Genomic DNA, 23,873 nt, shown 5'->3' with positions numbered 1-23,873 from the left:
AGATTTGGAAGGTTTCCAGGATGCAGATAAAATAATGATTATGTTATATTGTTAAGAATTACAATTTGAAATATATAATACAATTAAAAATGTGTTTCAAAATTGCTGGATTGATCCAAGTAGTAAGTAATGTAACTCTATCATTTTATTTTACATTTTAATACATACAGCCTGACAGATTGCAAATAAGTTCTTGTTAACATTATGGCATTAATTAGCCATCACCATATGACCATTTTCCAGGGCTTTAAGATTGATTTTATTAATATATTTATTTTGCAATTAGTGCTTGAAAAATTTTAACAGGTGACAATAATTATTTCATGTAACAAAAAGAAAAAAAACAACAACTCAAGATTCTCACAAAGAAGTCTAAATGCCATGCATTTATTTCATTACTGTGACATATCCTTCTGAGCAACAGGTTCTGTCTCATGACTATTCTTTATTCACTACAAGGACCTGGCATATTTCCTTCATTACATGGCATAAACACAACACAAAATCATACTTGTTACATTATATTTTCAGTGATTCAAAGGGAAGTTTCATGTGCATTTAAGTTCATGTACACTATGCAACATTAAAGAATTTCCATAATGTCTTCTGGACATCAGCAAAGGGAAAATGAACAAAGTCTAAAATGTCCTTGTCTCTCCGTATTTCATTCAAGTGTTTACATTACGTCTCACAACATTCCGTCTGTACTGTCTCATTCCCAAGGTGCAATTAATAACATTAGAACAGTAGGAACAATATTTCCACCTTGTCATAGTGCAGTTCTGAGAGCACAACAGAAACAATGAGTACTACACAAGCTTAGCTTTGATTAAAGTTTACTTCCTTTTCACAGTTAGTATTAGAAGAACACAGATCCTTGGATGAAAATGGGAAAAACAGAGGATACAATAGAGGATACAGGAATAAATACAGCTTGTAATGTATAATAATTTATACTGTATGTGTAGCAGTTCTCTTATAATATAGTGTATATACTGTAGCTTTCATTCTTCTTTTTGTGTTATGATAATGGCAGCAGCGGGATTAATTTCCTTACAGAAATTAAACAGTACCAATAATGAAGTTGCATGTGCCTTCGTGTAAAGTGACAAAGAAATTTTGATGGTGAACACAATCCTATTACAGTAATATGAAGGTATTATTAGAATACAATGAGAACCAAAGACTTGAATACTGAATCTGAAAGAGTACTAGCCTCTCACACTAACGCATACCCACTTGAGAAGGTGTGTTATGAAGCTTACACAGTGCTACTGTGAAAATCCCTGCTTCCTCTCTGTGTTGATACATGACTTCAGTAACATAACAAACCAACTAATTTTGAGTGGGTGGTTGTTTTTCCCCCGTCCTGTTTTTCAAATGGATTGGAAACTGTCAGGATTTTGCGTTGGGACCAGTGACAGTTACCGTCACTTGGATCGTCAGTCAGTGTGTCAGTCATCATGTGTGTTGTCAGTGTTGTGGTGTAGAGGTGACGCAGAGGATGAGAGATTCCGACAGTGGCTTGATCTGCTTTAACCAGTTTCCTCAGCTGCCATCCTCATGACATCGTGTCAGCATGTCTAACTTCCCCCGCTCATCTGTGCCGTGGATTATATCAGGCTCCCTCTCTCTGCTGGCCGCAGCGGAGGATCCTGGACTATAGAGGCAACCGGATGTGCAAGGCAGAACTATTGGGCCGAGCAGCCAAAATATAGATGGCACTCTCTCTTAGAAAGTCTGCCCAGGTCACTGGCCTGTGGAACACAAAGAAGATTTCTGAGTTATTACGGAGAAGTCAGACTTTAAAACTAATAACTAGGTTCATGTTTGAAGATAGTTTTGTTATAACATCAAAGATTCGACAAAGCTGAACTCATTCTCTATTTATAGCAAATGCCTGAAAGCATTTTTCGTATGGTGTTTTTTTTTCTGTTTTTTCACAGTGACAAGAAGACAGCAGTTTTTGTTGAGGACTATCAGAAGATTCTAGGTTCGACTCTAGGTTTGACTCCTGGCTGGCTCGCCAATCTGTTGTGGAATATTCTATGCTGTTGATGCTACAGAGAGGACCTGGCAGCAGCTGATGATTGCAGAAGGGGACTACATTTATTACAGACTAACACAGCTTCAGCGGGACAAGGGGAAGGCCTCCTTCAGAAGAAAGCCAGTCACTTATATAGGGCTCATCCCTGGAGCGATACTTCTTTACATGGGAAGGCATGTCACAAGTTGCTAATTATACACTGTCCAAGCTGACTGGTGATGTTGATGTAGTTGCTATGTTACTCCAACAGATATCATTGTTTACCAGGTGCAGAAGTTGACCTTGATCAGAGCTAACTTCCACATTTTTAGAGTGTTTTATTTTTCCATATAGTGCAAGACATACACATCATATTTACAAACATTACAAGCATTAAGTGCTTTTGATAATACTCAATATCTTATATCTGAGGTCATTGAGACACTACCACTTGTTCATGTTTATTAACTGAGAATAAAACAGCACAATCCTGTTGACATGTAGCCTGTCTGGTAATTAAATGTTGGACCAGTGAGACAAGATCATGTGAAGGCAAAGATCCATCGAAGGATTGAGGAAACCCTTCGCAGCAAGATTTATGGCTTTTCCACCTTTCCACCTAGCTGCAGACTGGCTAGACCAGAATGACTCCATGATAGCCCACTGGGAACAAAAGTTTTTTCTTATGGCCCCTACAGTCAAACCACAGTTATCACAGCATTATGCTGCTGGGGTGGATTCCTACAGACCTGAGTTAGTATAGAAGGAGAGATGGACGCAGAACAATTTTAGCAAACCTAAAACCTAAATCAAAACCTTTTTGCTCTGGATTTCAGTTATACTTGAATTTTCTGTTTCAACAAGATAATATCCCAAAGTGCTGCATATGGACAAGAAAACACAGAGGTGACCCGAACCCTGTCTCTGAAACCTGAATATGCTGTGCAGTGATGCTTTGCATCAAACCTGGTTGAGTTTGAATATATCCAACCCTCCACAATATAAATGCCAAGGTTTTGTCTGAAAAAATAACATCATGGATATAGCTATTAGAAAATATGCTTTATGCTTTAAAGAAATCTGCTACAGAAATGAAACATTATCTGCTTTTTAGTATTTCACCTAATAAGTTTGGCAGTATCCTTTATATTAGGGTTTCTCTATATTCAGCTGTTGCAAAATCTTGTAATGCAGCATAAAAAAAAAGTCTCCAAAGTCATGTTACCCCAAAGAAGCATTGCCTTCATGTTCTGATAACTCTGAAGTCATTAGCAAAAGCAGTTATAAGCTTGAAGCGAGCAGTTCATCGTTGTCCTTGTGGGGGCCTTCTGGGTCGCATCGTTTCATTCGAAATGAATGTTGCTGTCCAAGAAAAGCCTACAGTCCTTTTGTAGAAACAATCGCTGTGGGATCACGAAACCATGTGGGAGAAGTGTTATGGCAACAGTTTTAGCAAGGCATTTTTAAACCTCAGTGAAGCCTGGTGAGAAAAGAGCTTTAATTGTTTCCACAAACGATCACTAAATATAAAAGGACCAACCTGCTTTCATCAGTCTTGCTCATGTCGCTGCCAGAGCTGGCTGGACTGCTCTCACATATGGGGCCAACATGACTTATACTGTGCAGAAGGGAAGAGATGAAAAGTGTGTCAGGCAATTAGTAGAAGTGACAACAGCACAGTGAGGAACATTACAGGTCCTTGCACTGAAAGAAAATGAGAACAAAAAAAGGGGCAAATTGTTAAAAGAGACATTTAAAGGGCAAATGTATCTAAATCCTTTTCATTCTGTCCAGTACTTGGATGTGATAATACTCTGATAAACTGAATCCACACATCATTTTTTAAGACTACGTAGTTTTTCAGTTCATGGATTTGTGGACCACAAATTTTTGAGTTTTTGACTATTGATGCACAAAACAAGTCAAGTATATTCATTTGACAAAGATTGTGGCAGTTTGACATTTTTTGTTTGTTTTAATCATTAAAAAGAAATTATTTAACGCAACTAATCAGGTAAAGAAAGAAAAAGTTCCTTCATGTCCAGCTTTGACCAGTTCTTGATTTACAGTGGCCAAGTTTCCACTGACTAGCAAATGAATTCTGGTGAATTTCCATTGACTGGACTAAAATAAATTGAACAAAAAAGTAGCTGGCAACAGCTGCAATGGATGTCCCGCTGAAGGAAAATGCTGAAATCACTTGTTTAACAATTAAATAATTTTATTTCTGGAAATCTATAGGATATTATATCATATGCTGCAGAACAGCAGTCTTTCTTATGAAGCTAGTTGCACTTCCTCCAATGTGAATAACAACTTTCTCTAAAGAGCTTTTTTTTCATGTTGGTAGAAGTTTTTTTTTTTCCCCTGTTTTTATTCACTATTTTATGAATATGATGAACTGAAACTCAACCTCTGTTGCTCATATGTTTCCAGGGTTACCACCTGCATTTAGAGCGTAAATTAAACCGATATGAAAGGGAGTTTGTTTTGGTTTAGCAGATTTTCTCTGTAACGTACCACCTTGTGACAGTTAATTCAGCATCCATCTTGCATCCTACTTGCACTGTGATGTCACTCAATACAACAAGAGTCCACACAATGTTAACTCTTGTCTTATCTCTTGCTCTGTTTCTCTTCCTCAGACAATCCTTGCTTGGGTTTCTTTGCTGAATCAGTCAATGCGTGTATTCCAAATGGCCGCCATGTTGATATCCACTTGCTAGCATGTCTAAAGTAAAATTCCGCTGCAACGTTACACAATGTACAGAAAGCAAACTTTGTAAAGTGCAGTTTCTTGACCTCTGAATACTGCTCCTAAAATGTACATATTAAATGTGACAATGCTATAAAACAAGCCAGGAATGCATCTTTTTAATGTTGGAAAGGCACACAGTAAGGCTTTAAGTAGATAGACGTCTTTTACAGTGAATTTTTAGGTAAAACTGAACAGTTTTTTTGAACAAGTTATGATGATAATAATATTCATTCAATTTAAAACCCAGATTAATTTCCTGTATGATCCCTCTGGGGATTCCTTGTGAACTCCCCCTTTACCATCATGTTTTAATTTAACTCCCAATCTAAGGATGCTGTATTTCCTAACATATTCCACATATGCATTTTTGCTATTTAATGAGCATGAATGAGGCCACGTCACAGGGTTGATGAACAGCGTGCAGACTCACAACCTCCAGCCGTCCACCATGTCCTCCGTTAAGTGAGGCTTAAAAAGAAACTCCTCTAAAGAGAACAAAAGGCTTTCTTTTGATCCCTATAATTAGACGCCAGACTGAATCTCATCCATGTCTCCATATAACAAGACCCGAGGATATGAAAAGATTGCACTCTGCTCGTTAAACTTCTTCCAGGACTACGTGCATCTTTGATTGATTTATGCTCAGAAAGAGTGTCACTTTGGAGATAAGCGGTTTCCCCCTATCTCTCTCCTTTTAAAAATCTAAATCAAGGGTTTGTGTGAGAACGCTTGAGGGCTGGAGAGGGCTGGAAGCTGTTGAAGGGAGGAGGAAGAGGAGAGCCATGCACTGCTGAGTCACACTCACCCACAATTCATAGGAGAGCAGAATCCCATGAGGCTGTAGGGAATAGGTGAGAAGTATGGAATGGTATGACAGCACAAGATGTTAAGCAACACACAAGCACCTACATACATATTTAGACAGCGGTGGAAGGAATGTGTTGAGATATATATTAACATAATACCACCTGTTCCGTGGTACAGTAGGAACTCTGCAAAAACTCTTCAATTTTGCTTTGAAGTTCATGTTGTTCACATTTTGCTAAGGTTTAGCCAGAGATGTGTTGACTTTGTTGTGATGTTGCACTGGATTGAGTAATATTTGAAAGTGATCTTTTATTTTGTCTCTCCTTTGATCTGGCCTCATAAAAAAAAAAAAAAAAAAAAAAAAAAAAAAGTTTCACAAAGGTGGGCTCTGCTGTCAGATTGTTGCTCAGGCTTGTCCAGCCTTGTTGCGTTCATGTTGCCCTATTCACATCTCACATTCGGTTTAAAGTTAGCACACCAACAGCTTCAGACTGTCTGACTCATTAAATATCACATTGTCAAGAAGCTTGGCGCCTCTGCCTTAAAAAAGAAAAAGCTGACTACATGTGCTTTTTTTAAAAATTATTTCTCATCTCTAAGTGTTTCTTTTAGGCATGATTTAAATAGGTTAGCTTTACCACATTTATTGGCTTGAGCAGTTATTGTTAATGTTATGACACAGTTTTTATACCAAGCTGGAGCAATGTCTTGAATCATCTAGCTTTGTGTTTTAAGACAGGAAAACAACAGTTACAGAGACATCTAACACTGCATGGTGGACAGTCATACCTTTTTGAGTGCCGATGTAAAACAATGGGCCGTGGGTTTGGGTGGGGATTTTTGGAGATGATTGTGAGAGGTTGAAATAGATAGTCGAGCTGTTGAGAAGCCTTAGGAACTTTGAGTTAAAATGGATCTCAGAGGGGCCAGATCTGTGCTTTTTTTTATTTTGATTGCCAGAAAACATGCTAAAAAATAAATGTTTCCTCCAGTGCAAACACAGAAGAAGCACAGTATGTCTTAACTTTAATATGACTTTGTTTTCAAATCTGGACCAAAATTATCAAGCTGGCGTTATTTTTATTTGATCATAAATCATAAGTTCATCCTGAGCTTCAAGAATTTATAACAGAATCATCTTGGAAAAATTAAGGAGATATAGATATAGATAGAGATAAAAATAAAGATATAGATATCTGGAGAAACATAAAACATACTGGTTGCGACATGTCAGCTATGATACTGCACAGTTGCTGTTCATCTCAAGATACCTCAAATATACTTCATCTTTTAACTCCTCGTGCTGCCAAAATAACTGTCATCAGTGAAATGTTTGTTGCAAGTTTATGGTGACAAGAAAGTCTGTTTAATCTTAATTTTGATCTCTGTTGTTTCCTAACACATACAATGAATACATGACAGACTATAAATGGACATGCACACAACAGTATTATTCATGCAGCAGCTTTGAGACTGGTATTAGTTTTTTTTAAGCTATTTTTAAACTGTTTCTGAAAAATGTATTTAAATATCTGATGTACCTGATGTTAAATCTGAGGATGTGCAAACATCAAAATGATGTAAGTTGAAAAACGCAACGAGGCATAGTGAACAACAAACGAACTTGTTTTAGTTTCACATCAGCCCTATTTGCAGAAAGGTTAGGTGTTTTGTTGAAAAAAGGCATTTAACCCATAGATCATTTTTTACACAGCATATCAAATGTTCATGCTTCTCGGAAGCATTTATGGGTATTTTTAATTTAGTCACCACAACACATTACTGGCAGAGATGCTTGATTATGGATAAATAAGTAAATGTCAAAGATACGGAGTCTTTTATAGAGAAGATGGAGAGAGAAAATTAGAAAATATTTCAACAGTTTAAGAATATATTCATGGTTTTCAACAAAAACTGAAGAATTTGTAGACTTATGAAAAGATAAGAGGAGTTTGGGGAAAACTACTAAATCAAATGAAAACCAGTGTTGGATGAGAACAACTTCAGGTTTTCATACAGAACTTTCTGTGATATTGCCTGCATGAGTTCAGGAAGACTTACAAAAGTCAGTATCAGCCAACACAACTCACAGAAGTATCCAAAAAGCAAAGAAACAAACACTCAGGGTTGTTTTGGTGTGATCTGATCAACCGATTGGATCTCTGTGGTGATTTTTTAGGCCTTTGCTCATAAATGGCACAGCCAATGACAAAATATATGAATACATCTCTGCACCTTGTAGCAACCTCCCAAGGTCGAATTAACCCCTGAATCAGATAAGGACGCAGGACTTTCCACTTCAAAAGGAAGTCCATCCACACATCCCCAAAACAGAGCTCAATGAAAGCCCTAAAAATCAGATCCATCTTAATCCGAGTAGACAGACCTCCACTTTAAACCAGGAACCCTGCTGGTTTTATCTTGTTCCTGGTAGGAAATGTCTACACAGACAGACTATGGCACCCTTTTGAAGTTGGACCCTGGTAAGAGCCTGTTGTCCATCACCCCAGGAGGTCCCTTTTGTACCCACAGCACACAAAGACCAAATTCCAGAGCAGGACCTTTAAGCTCTGAATTCTAAACTGTATAAAATACTGGATGTATCCTCAGCACACCTGGATAAATGGACTCTTCTTCCTTTCTAAATGAATCCAAGACTTTAACCGTTTTTCAGATGTGAAATCCACAGAAGTTAGCAAGTTAGTTAATTTCTGTGATTCCTTGGATGGAGCAATGGCACCATCTAGCAGACACCCTCGAACAGGTTGAGATATGCATTTCAGGTTGATTAAATACACAGTGATTAACATTATATGCTGTTGTTATTAACGACACTGACTCAACGTAAGAACTTGTTGTGTGGAAATGATTTCTTGACCCACCAGGTCCGTGGAAAGTGAAAGTCATTGATGAAGTGTATTGAAATGTCTTTATGAAATGTCTGGTACCTGCTAACAAACCTTTTCCCCTTTTGACAGCAGCAAAACTGTTTTAAGGTTCATATTTATAATGATCATTCATACTTCTCATCTATAAATGGATTTTATAGACATGTTTTGAGGTTGGAAAAATGTTAAGTTTAATTCCCCAAGAACTTAGAATTTTGACCAAACCTTCAGACCCCATGTCTGGACCCTTGCGCTCTGATTGGATAATCTAAAGTCCGCCCCAGATCGCCGGCAAATTTAACTGCGGGTCTTCCCAGAACTCGCTCTCTTGTTTTTCGTCTTGTTTTTTTCTCCTCTGGTCTTACTTTTTCTCTTGGTTTGTTTTCTTTTCGTTTCGTTTGATGTTTGCTTTAGTCATGTTTTGTCCGTCTGGCGTCGTGTTCATTTTTATTAAGCTCGCTCAACTGGTTAACACCAGAAAACTCATCCAATTCTGGCTGAACAATTTTTGCTTATGACACACCATCGAAGCTGCTCTCCCGGGCCACAAAGACTGTGACCAGTAATGTACGGACAACCCGAACGTTACTACTCCAGCTAACCCAGGACTTTGCCGGCACCCGTGACCTGTGGATTCTAATCGGAGTTGGGTCCAGCTTCAGACGTCGAACCAGGCGGTTCCAGGCGAGCTCCTGACTTCTGTGGAGGTCCCCTTTGGACAAATATCAGGACGACCACTGAATCCTTGCCCACTGGACCCAAGGTTCGGGTTTTCGACCACCAAGGCGCTGAAGTAAGGCCAACCCATTATTCCACTGTCTTCGATCCAGCTGATGTCTGAGCAGAAGCTGCCATTTTTAAATCCATTCCCCCGGTATCCGCCTGATAGTCTACCCTGACATAGGACTTGTTAACTTCATTAGACTTGCCATTTTTTCAACCTTCCAAGTTGTGTAAGTTATGTAAGCTGCTTACATAACTTTACCTTTAATAATTTTATTTTACAGTTTTGGTTTTGGCTCGGCTCGAGTTTCCATACTCTCTCTGTCGCTCGCTCTCTCTCCCTCCCTCTCTCTCATCTTGGCTAATTCAGTATTTGATGCTTGCTGACACTATTTCTGGTTTCCATTATTAATTTAATTTGTGCCTGATGATTTTAACCAGTGTGGTTTTTAATAGTGTGTTATACTTTAAGAAGTTGTGGTAGCGTGATCGATCTTTAAGGAAGTGATTTGTTCCCTCTGACGAAAACTTACAGTAAGCGTATTTTGAGACTGATGGTTATCTGTTATTAGACAAATATCATTGTCATATTACAGTATTCCCTGCCTGATTTGCCTATAACAAATTTAGGACTGGGTGGTGCCCCGAGATCGTCCGCTTGTCTAAGGACACAACGAATTAATAATTAAAACACCCACTGTCGCTCAGACATTGGATCCCAGGTTAACGTTAATGATAATACGCTACAACCAAAAATGCGTTTTTAAATAATATTGGAGTCATAGTAAAAGAAATGTTTTGGAGAAGTAAGAAGATGGATTTTGGTACATTTTGACACAGTTTGGCCTTTGTTTTTCTTACTTAGGATCTGAAAAGTTAAGGAAAGTGGAACAATCTCCCATTGGCTGTCAAATCACATAGTAAAATCTTTAGTTTCAAATTAACAGATGTTGAATGCTTTGGAATAAAGCAAAGAGTGACCACAAACAAAATAATAAGTGCATAAATGCTGGACAAAGTAGTCAAGTTTTGGAACAGCATGCCAGATGAGGTCAAATGAGCATAATGAACATGCATATGCTTAAAAACAAAAAAGTTTTTAAAACAAGAGTTGATTTAAAAAACTGTTGTTCTAACGTAACAGATTTACTCGTAGCTTGCACTGAATTGAAAACGTGTAGTTGTACCAAAGAACAATAAAATGCCTTGATTTAAACACTTGATTACTATCGTCAATTAAATACAAATGCTTCACAATTATTAGACTGTGCTTCATATACACTTTGTAAAGTATCCCTACTTTTTTAAAACAGTCATTAGGTAAGAATGTGCGGGTCGACTCCGTGGCAATGAAAATGGACATTGTCATGGTGATTTATGTCCACTAGATAAAGCATATGTTATGAGAGACCAGCACGGCTCATTATCGAGCCTTGCTTTTGCACTGGCTGTATTCTCTAAGCATCCCATCCTCTTTTGCGTCTGCCAGTTGCTGTCTGCATGCAGATGAGATCCCGACTCCCCAAACTACTGCCATTAGAAGTAACATGCGGTGTCCTTACCTCACATTGCAGGACTGAGAGTCTTTGAGCTTCTGGAACCAGGACTGCTGGGCCTGGCGGCATTCTGCTCGAGTGATCATGCCATCTTTGTCTAGATCCAGACCAAGAAACACGGACCTCGCCTTGTCTCGCTCCTTGGCAGTCAAAAGACGTGCCAATGAGTTCTAGAAAAAATGAATAAATTCAAGAAGTGGGAGTTTAGTGTGAGAGTGTGCTGAATTAACGCTGTAGCATTAATCATATTAATTCCACTCACATTTTTGCACAGCTTCTGCCTAAATCATTTTCAGTCATATTTGCACTGTTTGATTAAACTTGCATCGCTGCTTTACCCCACAGACACAGTAATCCAAATTTACTCCCAAGTCACATACCAACAATATTATACCTCTTTTTTGCCTACACAACAGAAATAAAACTAGTTGCCAAAGCAGGTGAGTGCCACTTTCTTTTCTTTTTTTTTTTAGTAATTAATATCATATGAATATAATATAAATACCATTAAATACAATCATTTGAATGCATTAATGCTCCAATATACCCATTTTTTTTTAGCATGTAATCTTAAATCTACATTATCTGACTTCATATGAAACAGAGCATCCTGACTGAATCTGAACGTTTTATGTATCAGTTTTCAAGTTAATGATGAGATCATTGATCTGTTGTAAGAACCATTTCCAGTCAAGCTTTAGCTGTCAGACAGCTTGGATAGATTGCCTCACATTTCACTCTCAAACGCTGTGGTATACAGAGGAGTTAATGGTCAACTCGATAGCTGCAAGCTGTCATATGACTGTAAAACAAGACCAAAACATCACTCTCCTACTGCCATCCTTCACAGTTGATGTGAGATGTATGTTGTGTGTTGTTTGGTTTTCATCTAATTTTTAAAAACATATGACCAAATATCTCCACCTTGGTCTCATCACTACAAAAGGTCTTTCACGAGTCTTGTTGTTTGATCAGGAGTCTGATCAAACGACATATCATATTCTTGAAAAAAATAGGGCAATGCTGCCATATTCCTTTTAAAGAGAAACGGCTTTGTTCTGGCAACCTTTCTCATCAAGCAAAACTTAAGTTTGGTACAAAATCCAGACCTCTGTTTATACCACTTTTAGTTAATGACTGTACACTAGTGCTACTGAAAGGATCTCTAAACTTGTACTGGGACACCTTGCCAGAATAAATTCCACTTTTAATTTTTGTTTAAAAAAAAAAAACTAAAAAAAACTAATAGCCACCCTGAGCTGATGGCTTCTGTCTCCAACAGGTGTGCAGTGTTGAATGGGAGAATATCTTACAACTTATGCTCTGCCGGTCTCGGCATATATTCTGATTATTCAAACTTTTGTCTGCTTTCTCCATGAAATATTTCTTTTGCCCTTTCAGGTTAAAGGTGAACATAAAGCTAAAGGATTCCACATCTTTAAGGAAGAAAATGCAAATCTCCAGATTATATAACTCTTTTGACAAATATAGAACAAAAATCGTAAAAAAAAAAAAAAAAAAAAATTAAACAATACAAAAATAAAGGAAAAAAACAGAGACTTAAAGAGACTAAATAAACAAGTGTCCAAATCTGCACATAAAAACACATCACAGTGCTATTACACTGTTTCATCTGTATAGATATTGTTGTGGCTTCACATCTGTAAACTTTCCAACTTGTTGAGCAAATTTGATACTCTATATTTTAATTGGATCTGGATAACATAACAACATAACAGACTGATAAGAGATTTCTAAGAATCATAAGAAAGCATCTGGACTGCTCCACACAATGAAGATGTCAAGAAGACATCCCAATCTGACACCCCTTATTCATGAGGTAGTTAAAAATGTGGAATAACGTAAAATACTATGTGACAATATAAGAAAACCAAGGTGGCTGCAAGCTGCTTTAGCATTCAATTTCTTTTTAACTTGTGTCTTTAACCAAATACTATACCTCAGTGCGCAATTTCCTCAAAACAGCCAGAGACTCAAAGTAGAGAAAGTCTGACCATTCGATTTGACCCTTTTTCTTAGGATCCAGAGCAGCAAACTGGGCCAAGACCTCCTCCTCTTGTTCATCTGTCAGGTCCTTATCAAACTGCTGCTTGGATGCAAAGTGGCGGTACTGCAGCAACTCATCTGACACCAGACATGACTCTATAACAGTGAGCAATTAATCACATCACACAATATTAGTCACATAGCAGTCTTCCAGATATTATTAGCTTGTGATGAATCATGTTCAACAAAGGCAAGACCACCTCCCACTTTCTGTTGTTCTGCCAAGCTGTAGGATAATACCACTACTTTACAAACTGACTGAGCTGCTGGCAAAGTAGTATGACCACAAAACTGGAGTCATACATTGGATTATACACAGATTTCAAAAGTATCAAATGTCATTGTCATAAATTACACAAAACAGTAGACAATCAAAAAATTGCTGATTAACATACATCTAATACTGGAAAAGAATGTAATTAATCTTTTTTTGTGTTTTTTTTTTCTTCTTTTTCTAAGTTTAGTTTAAAAATTACAACCACTTTTATAATCAAAAGGTGGAGCCAAATAAAATAAAGGAGTTGTATTTGAAATTGGCACTATGGAAAAGATGTGTTTTCTCCTGAAAATGATAAAAGAAAAGTTTTAACATATCTAGTCTATATGAACTCAGTATGTGCTTTGTCTTCCCTTTAATATTTGTATGCCTATAGGATATAGGCTTCTTGTTATATTCAAAGGAGAGAGATTATATATTATCTTGAAAGCAATGTGGTCATTTCCGTATTTTATACATCCCACAAGAAAGAATTTAAAGGACCTAAAACGTTTAAATACAGTGACAATTTATTATGTATACATAATCATATTATGTTGCTTTTCTTCAATAAAACAGAAAAAAATAAACTAAATTAAATCTAAATTAAATCTAAACTAATTTAAACATAAATTAAATACTGTTTGAAATGACAAAATATCATCCTAGAGTTCAACATCATGGGGTCTAAAACTAAATTAGTCTAGACAAGCTGTGCAGTAGTACTTTGATGCTTATGTCTCCTTCATTAGCTACTGTACTTATACTTGATTTAAAAGATGAGCAGATAAAAGAAATTGGGAAGTACAATGAACCAGTTTTCAGTCAGTAGGGAGAGCAGAAAGCATTATTAGCAGGGATGCTAATGTTAACTACTTAGCTAGCTAATAGAAGCAGCTGATGTGGTTTAGCATGTATGCTGTAAGCTGTTGTCTTTGCTTTACTTTTAAACAGTATATTAAAGTCTCAACAAGTTGCACATATCTGCAAAATGTGGCAAACAACATAGCAATTATGGTCATGGTTTATGGTAGCCATTTCCAAAATCAAAATAAAAGTGTCATTTTTATTTGGCATTAACCAAATTCATTAATTCATTCATTTTCTAAACCTCTTAATCCAATTCAGGGTCGCGGGAAAGCTGGAACCTATCCCAGTTGGCTTTGGGCGAAAGGCAGGGTACACCCTGTACAGCTCGCTAGTCCATCGCAGGGCCACACAGAGACAAACAGCCACTCACGCTCACACTCACTCCTATGGGCAATTTAAAGTAACCCATTAACCTAACATGCATGTCTTTGGACAGTGGGAGGAAGCTGGAGTACCTGGAGAGAACCCACGCATATGCGGGGAGAACATGCAAACTCCACACAGAAAGGCCACCGACCAAACCTTGCCCCAGCCAAGGATTGAACAAGCGACCTTATCATTAACCAAATTAAGTTGTCAAATTTCAAGAAAATTTGCTATGTTAAGTGTACAAATAGTATTAAAGCCACAAGCGGCATCCATCGGGTCTGAGCCTCATCCCGAAGACACCCCCCCAACATACAATGCATATAAAGTGGAAAAATGGATGTAAACGACAAGATGGTGGGAAGGCTTTTTCCATGGGTTGCCATGGTAACATCATTGGTTCAATTACAAAAATTTGAATGACTTTTGATCCCAGTCTTGTCACAAAGCTTCCTGCCAGATTTGGAGTCAATCGCTTAAATCCACTCAGACTAGTTTGTTCAAATGCAATGCACCCGAATTGAAAAAGATGGGGTAAAAAATGGTCGTAAACACCAAGCTGGCAGACACCTCGTTGTGATTGCAACAGGTGTTTGATTGACTTTTTTGTTCCTCTTGAGGTGTTACATACATATCTTAGTTTAGCATATCTGTTCACCTATGGTTATTCATCCATTTTTTATATCCAACACATTGGATATGGCCTTAACACAAAGCCTTGTGTAAATTATTGATGAACTCATATGATGGCGGAGGAACCGGCACTACAGCATGGATTACTGAACATCTAACTCTATTTCCTAACCTCTATCCAGAGACTTACCTGGAATGATTTTGCACTGCTTGAATGTTTCCATTAGACTGTACATCTCCTCCTCTGTCAGAAGAAGATTCAGATTGTCCTGCACGATAGGGTGAGACAAGAGCAAAATATGAACTTCTTTCTTTAGAATTATGAAATACTTTTTTACTTTTTAATGATCAATAAGAAAGTATGTTCATAGTCATAGGTGGGTGTCCTGTTGTCAAGTGTGAACTGGTGATGTTCTGCTGACAATTCTCCTTAAACTAGAATCATAAGTAAAGAAAAAATTAAAGAAAAGAAATATTTTGACATATTTAAGTGCATATAGCTACTATGTTTGATTAGTTTCAATATGAAATACACTATTTTCACAAGTATCATATTCTCCTTGACAACTAAAACAGTCTTCAACAAGTGTTTTTATTTCATTTGTTAAAAAAAATTAAACTAATAAACCCCTTTAGTAATAGAATTTAAAAGGAAAGTATCAGAACGTCTATGTGTATTGCTTTCTAACTTGGTTTAAACTTCAGCAAATCCATAGATCAAGTATAATACAAGAAACAGTGAATTTCATAAATTCTTTAGAAATTATTGATCACAAAAGTGGTCTAATAAAACTTGATGGTCTCTTTGGGATTCCTGGGGAAAATCAATTCTTGTGTGTTTACATAGTTATTAAACCATTATACAATCTTTCAGGGCTTCAGAAAAGCCAGACTATAAAGTGCACAACCACCCACTCTTGAACAAACACATGACAGAGACACCTTCAACCTCAGCAAATTGCTGTGAAATGGGTTTGTTATGTGACAAAATGAGTGCAAAGAAAATATTTTAGCTACTAATGAGAACAAGCTATGCTGAAGTAAGTTACTGCTGTCACTCTTTGCTGCCATTAAAATTAAATTGTGCTACTATTATGATTTGGGGTTTTTTTGGTCTATGTATCCGCCTCTGTTTTGCATCATGAAAATACTGAGTTTTGCTTTTTTTAGAAATGAGTGCAAGAAATGATACAATAAGAATTAAAAATCAAGCAATTTGTCTTTAAAGTATATGGCTTCATCTTCTTGACTTTCTATAGATATTTTATACTATTGTATACTATCGATCCATTGGCTAAATCCAATTATTCCAATCCAGGATGAATATGTAAGAAAAAAAAGCACTTGTAAAACTGAAAGAAAATATTTTTAACTTTTAAAGTTAAGATGAAAATTAAATCAAACTCTCATGTTGAAATGAAACAGCTTGTGTTAGAGTCTGTCAGTTTCTTTAATATGAAAATTAGTTCACTGTGCTCCAATGGCCTCCACAGACACCAGATTTCAATCCAGTAGAGCATCATTTGGATGTGATGGAACTGGAGATTCTCATCACTGATGTGCAGCAGACAAATCTGCATGACAAATCAGCAACTGTGTCATGCTATCGCGTCAATATGCAACAAAATATCAGAGGAATGCTTCCAACACCTTGTTGAATCTGTGACATAAAAAATAAAGGCCACTCTAAGAGCAAAAGGGGTTCTAACTTGATGCTAGCAAGGTGTTCCTAACAAAGTGGCTGGTGAGTGTAAAACAGAAATGCATTTTTCATTAGTCATTTGCAATTCCCACCACTCTAGCAACATCACTTAGCACTTTACATGCAGGTGATAACTTTCAGCTATTGAATGGCTCCAGAACCTTTGGTCTGAGTTAATCTTTATAAACATGTGGGATGTTAAATGTGATGTTAGCATTGTAAAAAAAATCATGAATTCATAATACTGGCAAGCTTATCTGCATCTTATAGTGGGAGTTAACATTTTTCCACAACAGTTCATGAAATTTCCATTCATGTGTGCACACTAATTATTACAAATCACCAGGAAAAAAAATCATCATGCTGTTATCAGGAAACTGCTTTCTGCGCTTGCTCTTTGCAAGACATAATTTCTTTGCTTCATTAATTTAATACATTCATCAAGCATCACCGCTAGCAACGTCCAATGTGTGCGAAACAATCAAAATATTTCATTTAAAATACATGCTTTCAGGATACTGTTATGCCTGTCAAATAAGATTTTAATTCAACATTATGCTTAGAAAAAAAGAAAAACTTTAGAATTGATTGAAGGATTTATGCAACACCTACTGACAGCATCTGGAAAATATGCTCTCTAGGACACAAAGGGACCCCGGGGAATAAAAGATAAAAATAACGAAGCATTCTAATCTTGTGCTGACGGCTTGCATAAATAGTTATGGGAGGACATCATGTTAGAAAACTGAAAGCTTCGGTGGTGCGATGATGACAATAAGAAAGGCAAAAGCTTTATATAACCTACATTTGAAGTCACCTGAGTTTCAAGGTGCAAGAATTATTTATATGCCAACAATTAATGCTAAGTGGCTCATTGTGAGTCACTAGACTACATCACTATCATGTCTTGAGTGATGATAATTTTGTACAGCCAAACCCTGTAATTCCTGTCGTCCCTGCCTTTTCAGATACTATTTTATCACTGGTCCAAAAAAGTGCTGACTTCAACCCTTTTTCCAAGTTGCATGATAAACAGATTTTTTTTTTAAAAATAAAAAGCTCTGATAAGCCTATAAACTAGATTCTCAAGAAATCTATCCAGCAATACATTTTTCCTCGAGAGTTGGCGGTGTTGAACGAGAGCTAAGAGGTGACTGATGGACTTGGCTTCATCCTATAAAATCAAACATGAATCCAGATGACTTCATACTGTGCAGCTACTACTAATTTCCCTCCCCATTTCTTTTCACAGCTATATCTGTTTTTACGCAGTTTGCAGCTGTATGTGTGTCAACGAACCAGCAAACGAAGCAGCAAAGACAATACAAATATAACAAGATTATGTCATATTCAGTTTTTTTTAAATGTCTTAATTAGAAAGCAGTTTGATAATGTTAAGAATTGTATTAAAAAAACACATGAATGATCTACTTTGAATAAAACAAACAAACAAATAAGGGTGAAAAAGAAACTACTGTGTTTCCATGATGCTTGTCAGCACTAATAACGAATGATTACTGAATTTAGGCTCACACGATAAATATGACTTGTTTCAGTATAAGCATCATCAACTCAAAGCTGTTTATAAGAAATTTTAAGAATTTTTAGAAATGTATTTTGAATATTAGTAACAATTTCAAAGTTTAACTTTATTGAAATCAGTGCAATAGATATCCTCATCACCAAACTGGTGGTATTGTAATTAAACACTTATTAATATTTTAAACTTCTGCACAAGAAACACATTAAAAGTACTATATGGAATATCTAAAAATACTTAATAGAGTGAAAAGTATAATTTGGATACTTTTTCTCACAGATGGCATCTTGACATCTGCATGGCTGTGATAATAATGTCAGTACATTAAACAAGGGGTTAAAGGTCCTGCTGTCACTGCATTGTTTAAATTTCTTGGGTCACTAAACTGGAACTCAGCAAATATTACTGCCAGTCATTACACCCATGCTTTTCATGCTGTCCACTGTGAAAAATGTCTTTATGAGCAAAATGACTCCAGGCAAATTTACCTCTTGGCCGTTTTTGCAAATGCGTTCCACTTAAAGTCAAAAGATTGAATTTGGTTGATAGATGGAATGTTCTTGTTGGGAAAAATCATGAATGCTTGGATTTATTAGAGATACCTCATGAATGTGTACTTAGATTCCATTGCCCTAATCTTAATCCATGCTAACTTTATAATTATATATGTTTCAAGGGGAAAAAAAAGACTTCCTGAATGTCTGTTAAACTATGCAAATGCATTTCTTAACTCTGTGTAATGTTATGTCATATTGTGCCTCAGTCCTTAGCCCATTGGGACAAACTGCAAGCACCCAACTAAAGCCAGTGTAAAAAAGAATCAGCTGTATGCATGAACACCTGCCTCCCTCTCACTGGTTGGGACTCCGCCATACTTGGAGCGGTCTACTTTGAAGGCTGGCTTTCAAGAGAACTTAGTCCATCTGCCCACAGGAGCCTTTTTAGCTTGCATGAAATTAAAAGTCAGACCTGGCCAAGGTGGGGGTGATGAGGTAGGGGGAAGGGGGGGCTTGTAACAGCTGATTGACTAGGGCTGCCAAAGTAGTAGGTCACTGTAGCCAAGAGAACGCGAATTCACAAATTTCTCTCTCCCCCTCAATGAATTGTTTCCTTCTTCTTGTCTTCCTAACACATCAAAAGAGCCAAAAAAAAAGACCTTTCAGCCTGCTCTTTCAGTGTGTAAAAACATCCATCCCCTGTTGAACAGTTTTGGCAAATGATTTAGCTTCTCAGGGCTACCAATTGACAGCAATGCCCGTACCCCCACTTTCACTAGCCCTCCAGCAAAAACACTCTTCAGCTGTAAAATGCCTGACTAAAAACAGACTGCATCAACCACTCAAAGGGTGAAGATCACTGGAGAAGCTGTTGTGCTAAATGCTCACAAAATTTATTTGGATTCTAGCTGAAATATTTTTATCATGACAACATGTCATGGTGAAACTATGTCTCACATGTCCAGTAAAAGGTAGGATGTTTAAGGGATTGACAGCTTTTTCTCCTCATTCATTTTCAGTGAGCTGACTTTGCTGAACTGCGGTGTCGATAAGTCTACTTTATCTATCAGGCACAGAACTTTGTGCTAACTAGATCCCTGTCACATAACCAAATATCCTCGATCCACCAACAATGTTATCTACAATTTTTTCATTTTAGTTGTAATTTTACATCACAGCTAACAGCATATTGACAAGAGGCTGTGGGGGGGGGGGGTTAAGGCAGCACAACTTATCGTACCAAAGGTAACGACCGCTGGCAACTTATTCAGCTGTAGCTAATTATTATCCCAACTCATATCCGCTTAAAGGAGACAGATGTCATTCCCGATATTTAGCTCTGCGTAGATTATCCAGCTATAACAAATTGAAATGCAGAGCTACTCCAAACTAGGTGGCACATGTTAGCATTCAGTTTAGAGCCAGCTATAAAACTGATTTCCTAAAAGAAATATTAAGCTCTTCCAAATTTTCTCCTTCAGCTTTAGCAGCTTACGTGCTGAATTTGATGGAAATTACCCAAGAATATTTTCTTTAGAAACTGAGTTTAAAATCCTACAGAACCCAGTGTCTAACACCAGCTAGCATAATTTTAAAAGTGATTTCAACAAAATAAAGCCTCTTACACAAACACCAGGGAAGTAAGTGTTTAAAAATGCAGTGAAGTCTATTTAAGCACAGGATTGGAACCGATATTGAGGGGAAACTATAAAGGTAAAAATCAACAGGCCATTGGTTAGCACCTTGTATATTTATGATGTAATTTGTCTTTGTGATAAATCAGTTTTGTTGTTGTTGTTTGCTTGTTTTATTTGTTTTGTTTTTCTTTTTCCATTTCATGCCCAAATAAAAGATTGTTTATTCTCTCAGATAACTGCTACGGCCTTGTTTACATTTTTAGTGACGCCTAAGATATATTTTAACCATATTTCTTGACATCAAGCCTCCACTAGCGTTAAATAAAGCATCTGTGGATATTTGTAAGTTAGAATAAAAGTGCAAATATTAAAGTTTTGAGTGGATCCTAAAATGTAAAATCATATGCTTACAAAGCAAATTCTGAGACAACATAGAATTTTATTTATTAAGTTAAAATGAGTATTTCTGCATTTGAAACGGTTGCAAGTTTTCATTTCCAGACAGTCAAGGTGGCAATGAGTGGTGCTGACTTACACAGTAGTAGCAGCTCCACCCAGTGACAGTGTGGGCTGTATCTCTCATTTCCTGCAAGGCCTCAGCACGCAGGTAGCCTAATTCCCTCAGGCAGCCGTCATGGAACACCCTTGTGCAGATCCTGCAGGGGTACAGGTCGTCGGCCGTCCACACTTCACAAACATCGCACATCTCATCACTTGGTGGCTGGGGAGGGGAGAAAGCAGAAAGCCTGATTCAAAATGTACCACTTCCACAAAGATCTTTGTTTTAGTGGTATATCTTCCTTTACCGAAGGGTGAATAACACTGATATTTATAATGTGTTAATAGTTAGACTTTGTCAGACTCACTGTACATGCACTTAAGAACCGAGACACACTCAGCTGGTCATCCATACAATAAATTTCCCACTTTTCTTCCACAGTGGACACAGTCAAAATGACATATATGCTGCAAGATTTTCAGCAAAGCTGTAAATGCAGGAAAATGTTATGTTTAAACAGCATTCTATGAATCCAAACTAAGAGACATCAACACAGACTTGCAAACAATTTGCTGCACAATACTATAAGTGTGTTTTAGTGTAACAGCCGCCTTTTGTTGCTCTTAGTGTAGCTGGATTATGCATGATTTCAGACCACTGGCAGGCAAGAGTGTTTATAGCTGTCCCAAATGGCCTCATTCAAAGACGAGGTGAAAAGCTGGATGTCAGAGAGAGGGCAAAGACGCAATATCATTTAAATATGGCAGTAACATCCCACATTATCAGACCGTCTGTCCTGGAGGGAACCCACAGAGGTGGGCTCTGCACATTTAAAGTGACCGGGTTTTTGTGTTGATAATCCATCAATAACAAGAGCTAAAATTATGGACAAACTCATTTCAATAAAATTTTACAATTTACTAGATACTGTACTATATTACACAAGATGTAATATGTTTAGATTTAATAATCACAGACACATGTTAAAATGATTGTGTGATGAACGGCTGGGAATCAAGAAATTGACATTTTTATGTGACAGATGGCAACTGCAAGAGGTGTGAGGTTCAAATAGCATCCCATAGTAGGCCTCTGTTTATTGTGAATAATCGAAGCCAAAAATACCAGTGAATTAATTGATTTCTATTCTCATTTTCTGACTACCGCTACAGACGAGCTGCTTTCATTTTTCCTCACTTTTGTCTTGCCGCAGCATCGGTGCATCGAGTTGTCAAGCAATGTTTACTCAGTGCAAAAGAGCAAAGCTGCTTGTCAGTGCTTCTGTGAACTAGCTCCCCTGTTTGTCAGCATCTTCCTGGAGATAGTCACCTCTCAGAGCCAGCCAAAGCTGCCCGCCCACAAGATGCTCACTGTGAAGAGCTCTCACACACACCGACATCATATCACAGCCAGTGTGGGGGAAAATAAAAATGCATTTGCAAAAAAAAAAAAACAGCTTCAAAGTCATATTTTCACACCTTTGCTTTGTCCAAACAGCTGATGTGCGGGAGGAAGAAAAGATTATAATCTGTTGTTGCTGTAAAAAAATATCTTTGAGATCATGTAGTTAAATCCCACTGATTTCTTGTCAGTTTTTTTTTAACATATCATGTTTGATCAGATGGGATGCAAAGCTCTTGCTGTTTCTGTTTCTGTTTCTGGTGTTTCTGTTAGTTCTGTGAGAAAACATACAAATAATTTAAAATAAAGGTGTTCCTAAATAAATAAAGCATAATTTTAAAAGAGGCCAAGTTAAACTTTCTGAAATGTTTACCAAATAAGCTTGTGTTGATTAAGACTTATGAAAATAGTTTTTTTTATGCTCATTCTGCAATTGTGAATGGCTTTGAGCGTAAAAATACTCACACCTATTCCCAGCAATCAGCATGCAGACCTCTCAAAGCAGCTTTCTAGCACTCTGAACACTAATTCCTCAAAGCAGAAGAAGGAAAAACAGTTTCAGGTAGCCATTTCCTCAGTTAATATAATGTATGTGTAATATAATCAAGTAACAGAAATGAGTAGGTCAGGATGAGGTCTCAAAGACTGAGGGAAAAAAAAACTTCTGACCGCACAAAAAAAAAAGAGAAAAACCTGCCTTTAACTGCAATCAACAGCAGCGCATGCAACATGATCTAATGGCAACATGGATAAAAAGCACGTTTTCTTTTCTCATGTCATTTTATATTGTAAGAATAAAACACCAAGTAGCTGAAGTTGGAAAAAGGCTATGCAAAATTACAAAACATTATCCAAAACTACAACAAGGCAAAACTACAAAAACGCATGATTTGGCATCCAAAATGTTCTTTTTGCCATGAGAACAGGCTTTCTTGTTGCTCTTAGCCTCAAAATTCTGCAGCTGAAGTTAGAAAATGAACAGCTAACAAGGCTAAAGTATTCCTTTCAGAACTTTGCTAAAGGGAATATATAAGTTTTATAAGAAAATTTAAAAAAAAAAAATCTACAAACATGCGACATAAACACCTTTCCAACTGTTAAAAACAGAAGTGCTTTGATCATGTTGTGGACTTCTCTTGCACCCAATGCCATAAGAAATATTTATCTTGCAATGCAAATACTGAATCTGTAAGAACAGGATTCACATTTCACTGTTAATACCTGCTCTTTCTTTTCCAGCTCCACATCAACAGGCTGGTCATCATCGGCCTCCCTTTTCGGTCGCACAAAAGCAGGAGGCGTGAGCTGATGGCTTTTGTCAAGATCTTCCGGCTCCACTCCTTTTCCATCCCGTAACCTCGACCAAGCTTCCTGGTTGACTTTACATTCGTCTCTTACGGGAGCAGCAGCCTGTTGGGACGTTGATGGACCAGCATTACTGTCTGTGCCCTCTTGCTCCGCCTCTTCAGTCTTCTTCTCATCAGGATTTACGCAGGTCTTGGCAGACCCTTCACCTTCCTCCACTTCACTCTCTGCCTGTTTAGCAACAGCAGGACGGTCCTTAATGCCCGCCTGGAAAGCAGAAACGACTGCATTGCATTTCTGGACCTTGTCCACCTGCTGCTTCTTCGACATAAGCACTCCCAT

At 37.4% G+C, this 23,873-nt stretch overlaps 1 protein-coding gene across 1 annotated transcript; it reads right to left on the bottom strand.

Annotated features, from left to right (window-relative positions):
* Nucleotides 1-467: 467 nt before the first annotated feature.
* Nucleotides 468-23,873, bottom strand: phf24 (PHD finger protein 24; the record flags this gene model as incomplete). The annotated part of the gene is made up of 8 exons (XM_079257078.1): nucleotides 468-1,757; nucleotides 3,567-3,644; nucleotides 5,590-5,622; nucleotides 10,765-10,928; nucleotides 12,719-12,921; nucleotides 15,141-15,219; nucleotides 20,862-21,047; nucleotides 23,448-23,873. The coding sequence occupies 8 exons, from the start codon at nucleotides 23,871-23,873 to the stop codon at nucleotides 1,661-1,663; spliced, it is 1,266 nt and encodes a 421-aa protein (XP_079113204.1). The 3' UTR covers nucleotides 468-1,660.

This window comes from Telmatherina bonti (genome assembly GCF_933228915.1).
Source record: "Telmatherina bonti genome assembly, chromosome: 17".
In the NCBI taxonomy this organism is placed as follows: Eukaryota; Metazoa; Chordata; class Actinopteri; order Atheriniformes; family Telmatherinidae; genus Telmatherina; species Telmatherina bonti.
The sequence above is the reverse complement of the archived record's forward strand: the minus strand, read 5'-3'. Positions and strand labels throughout refer to the sequence as shown.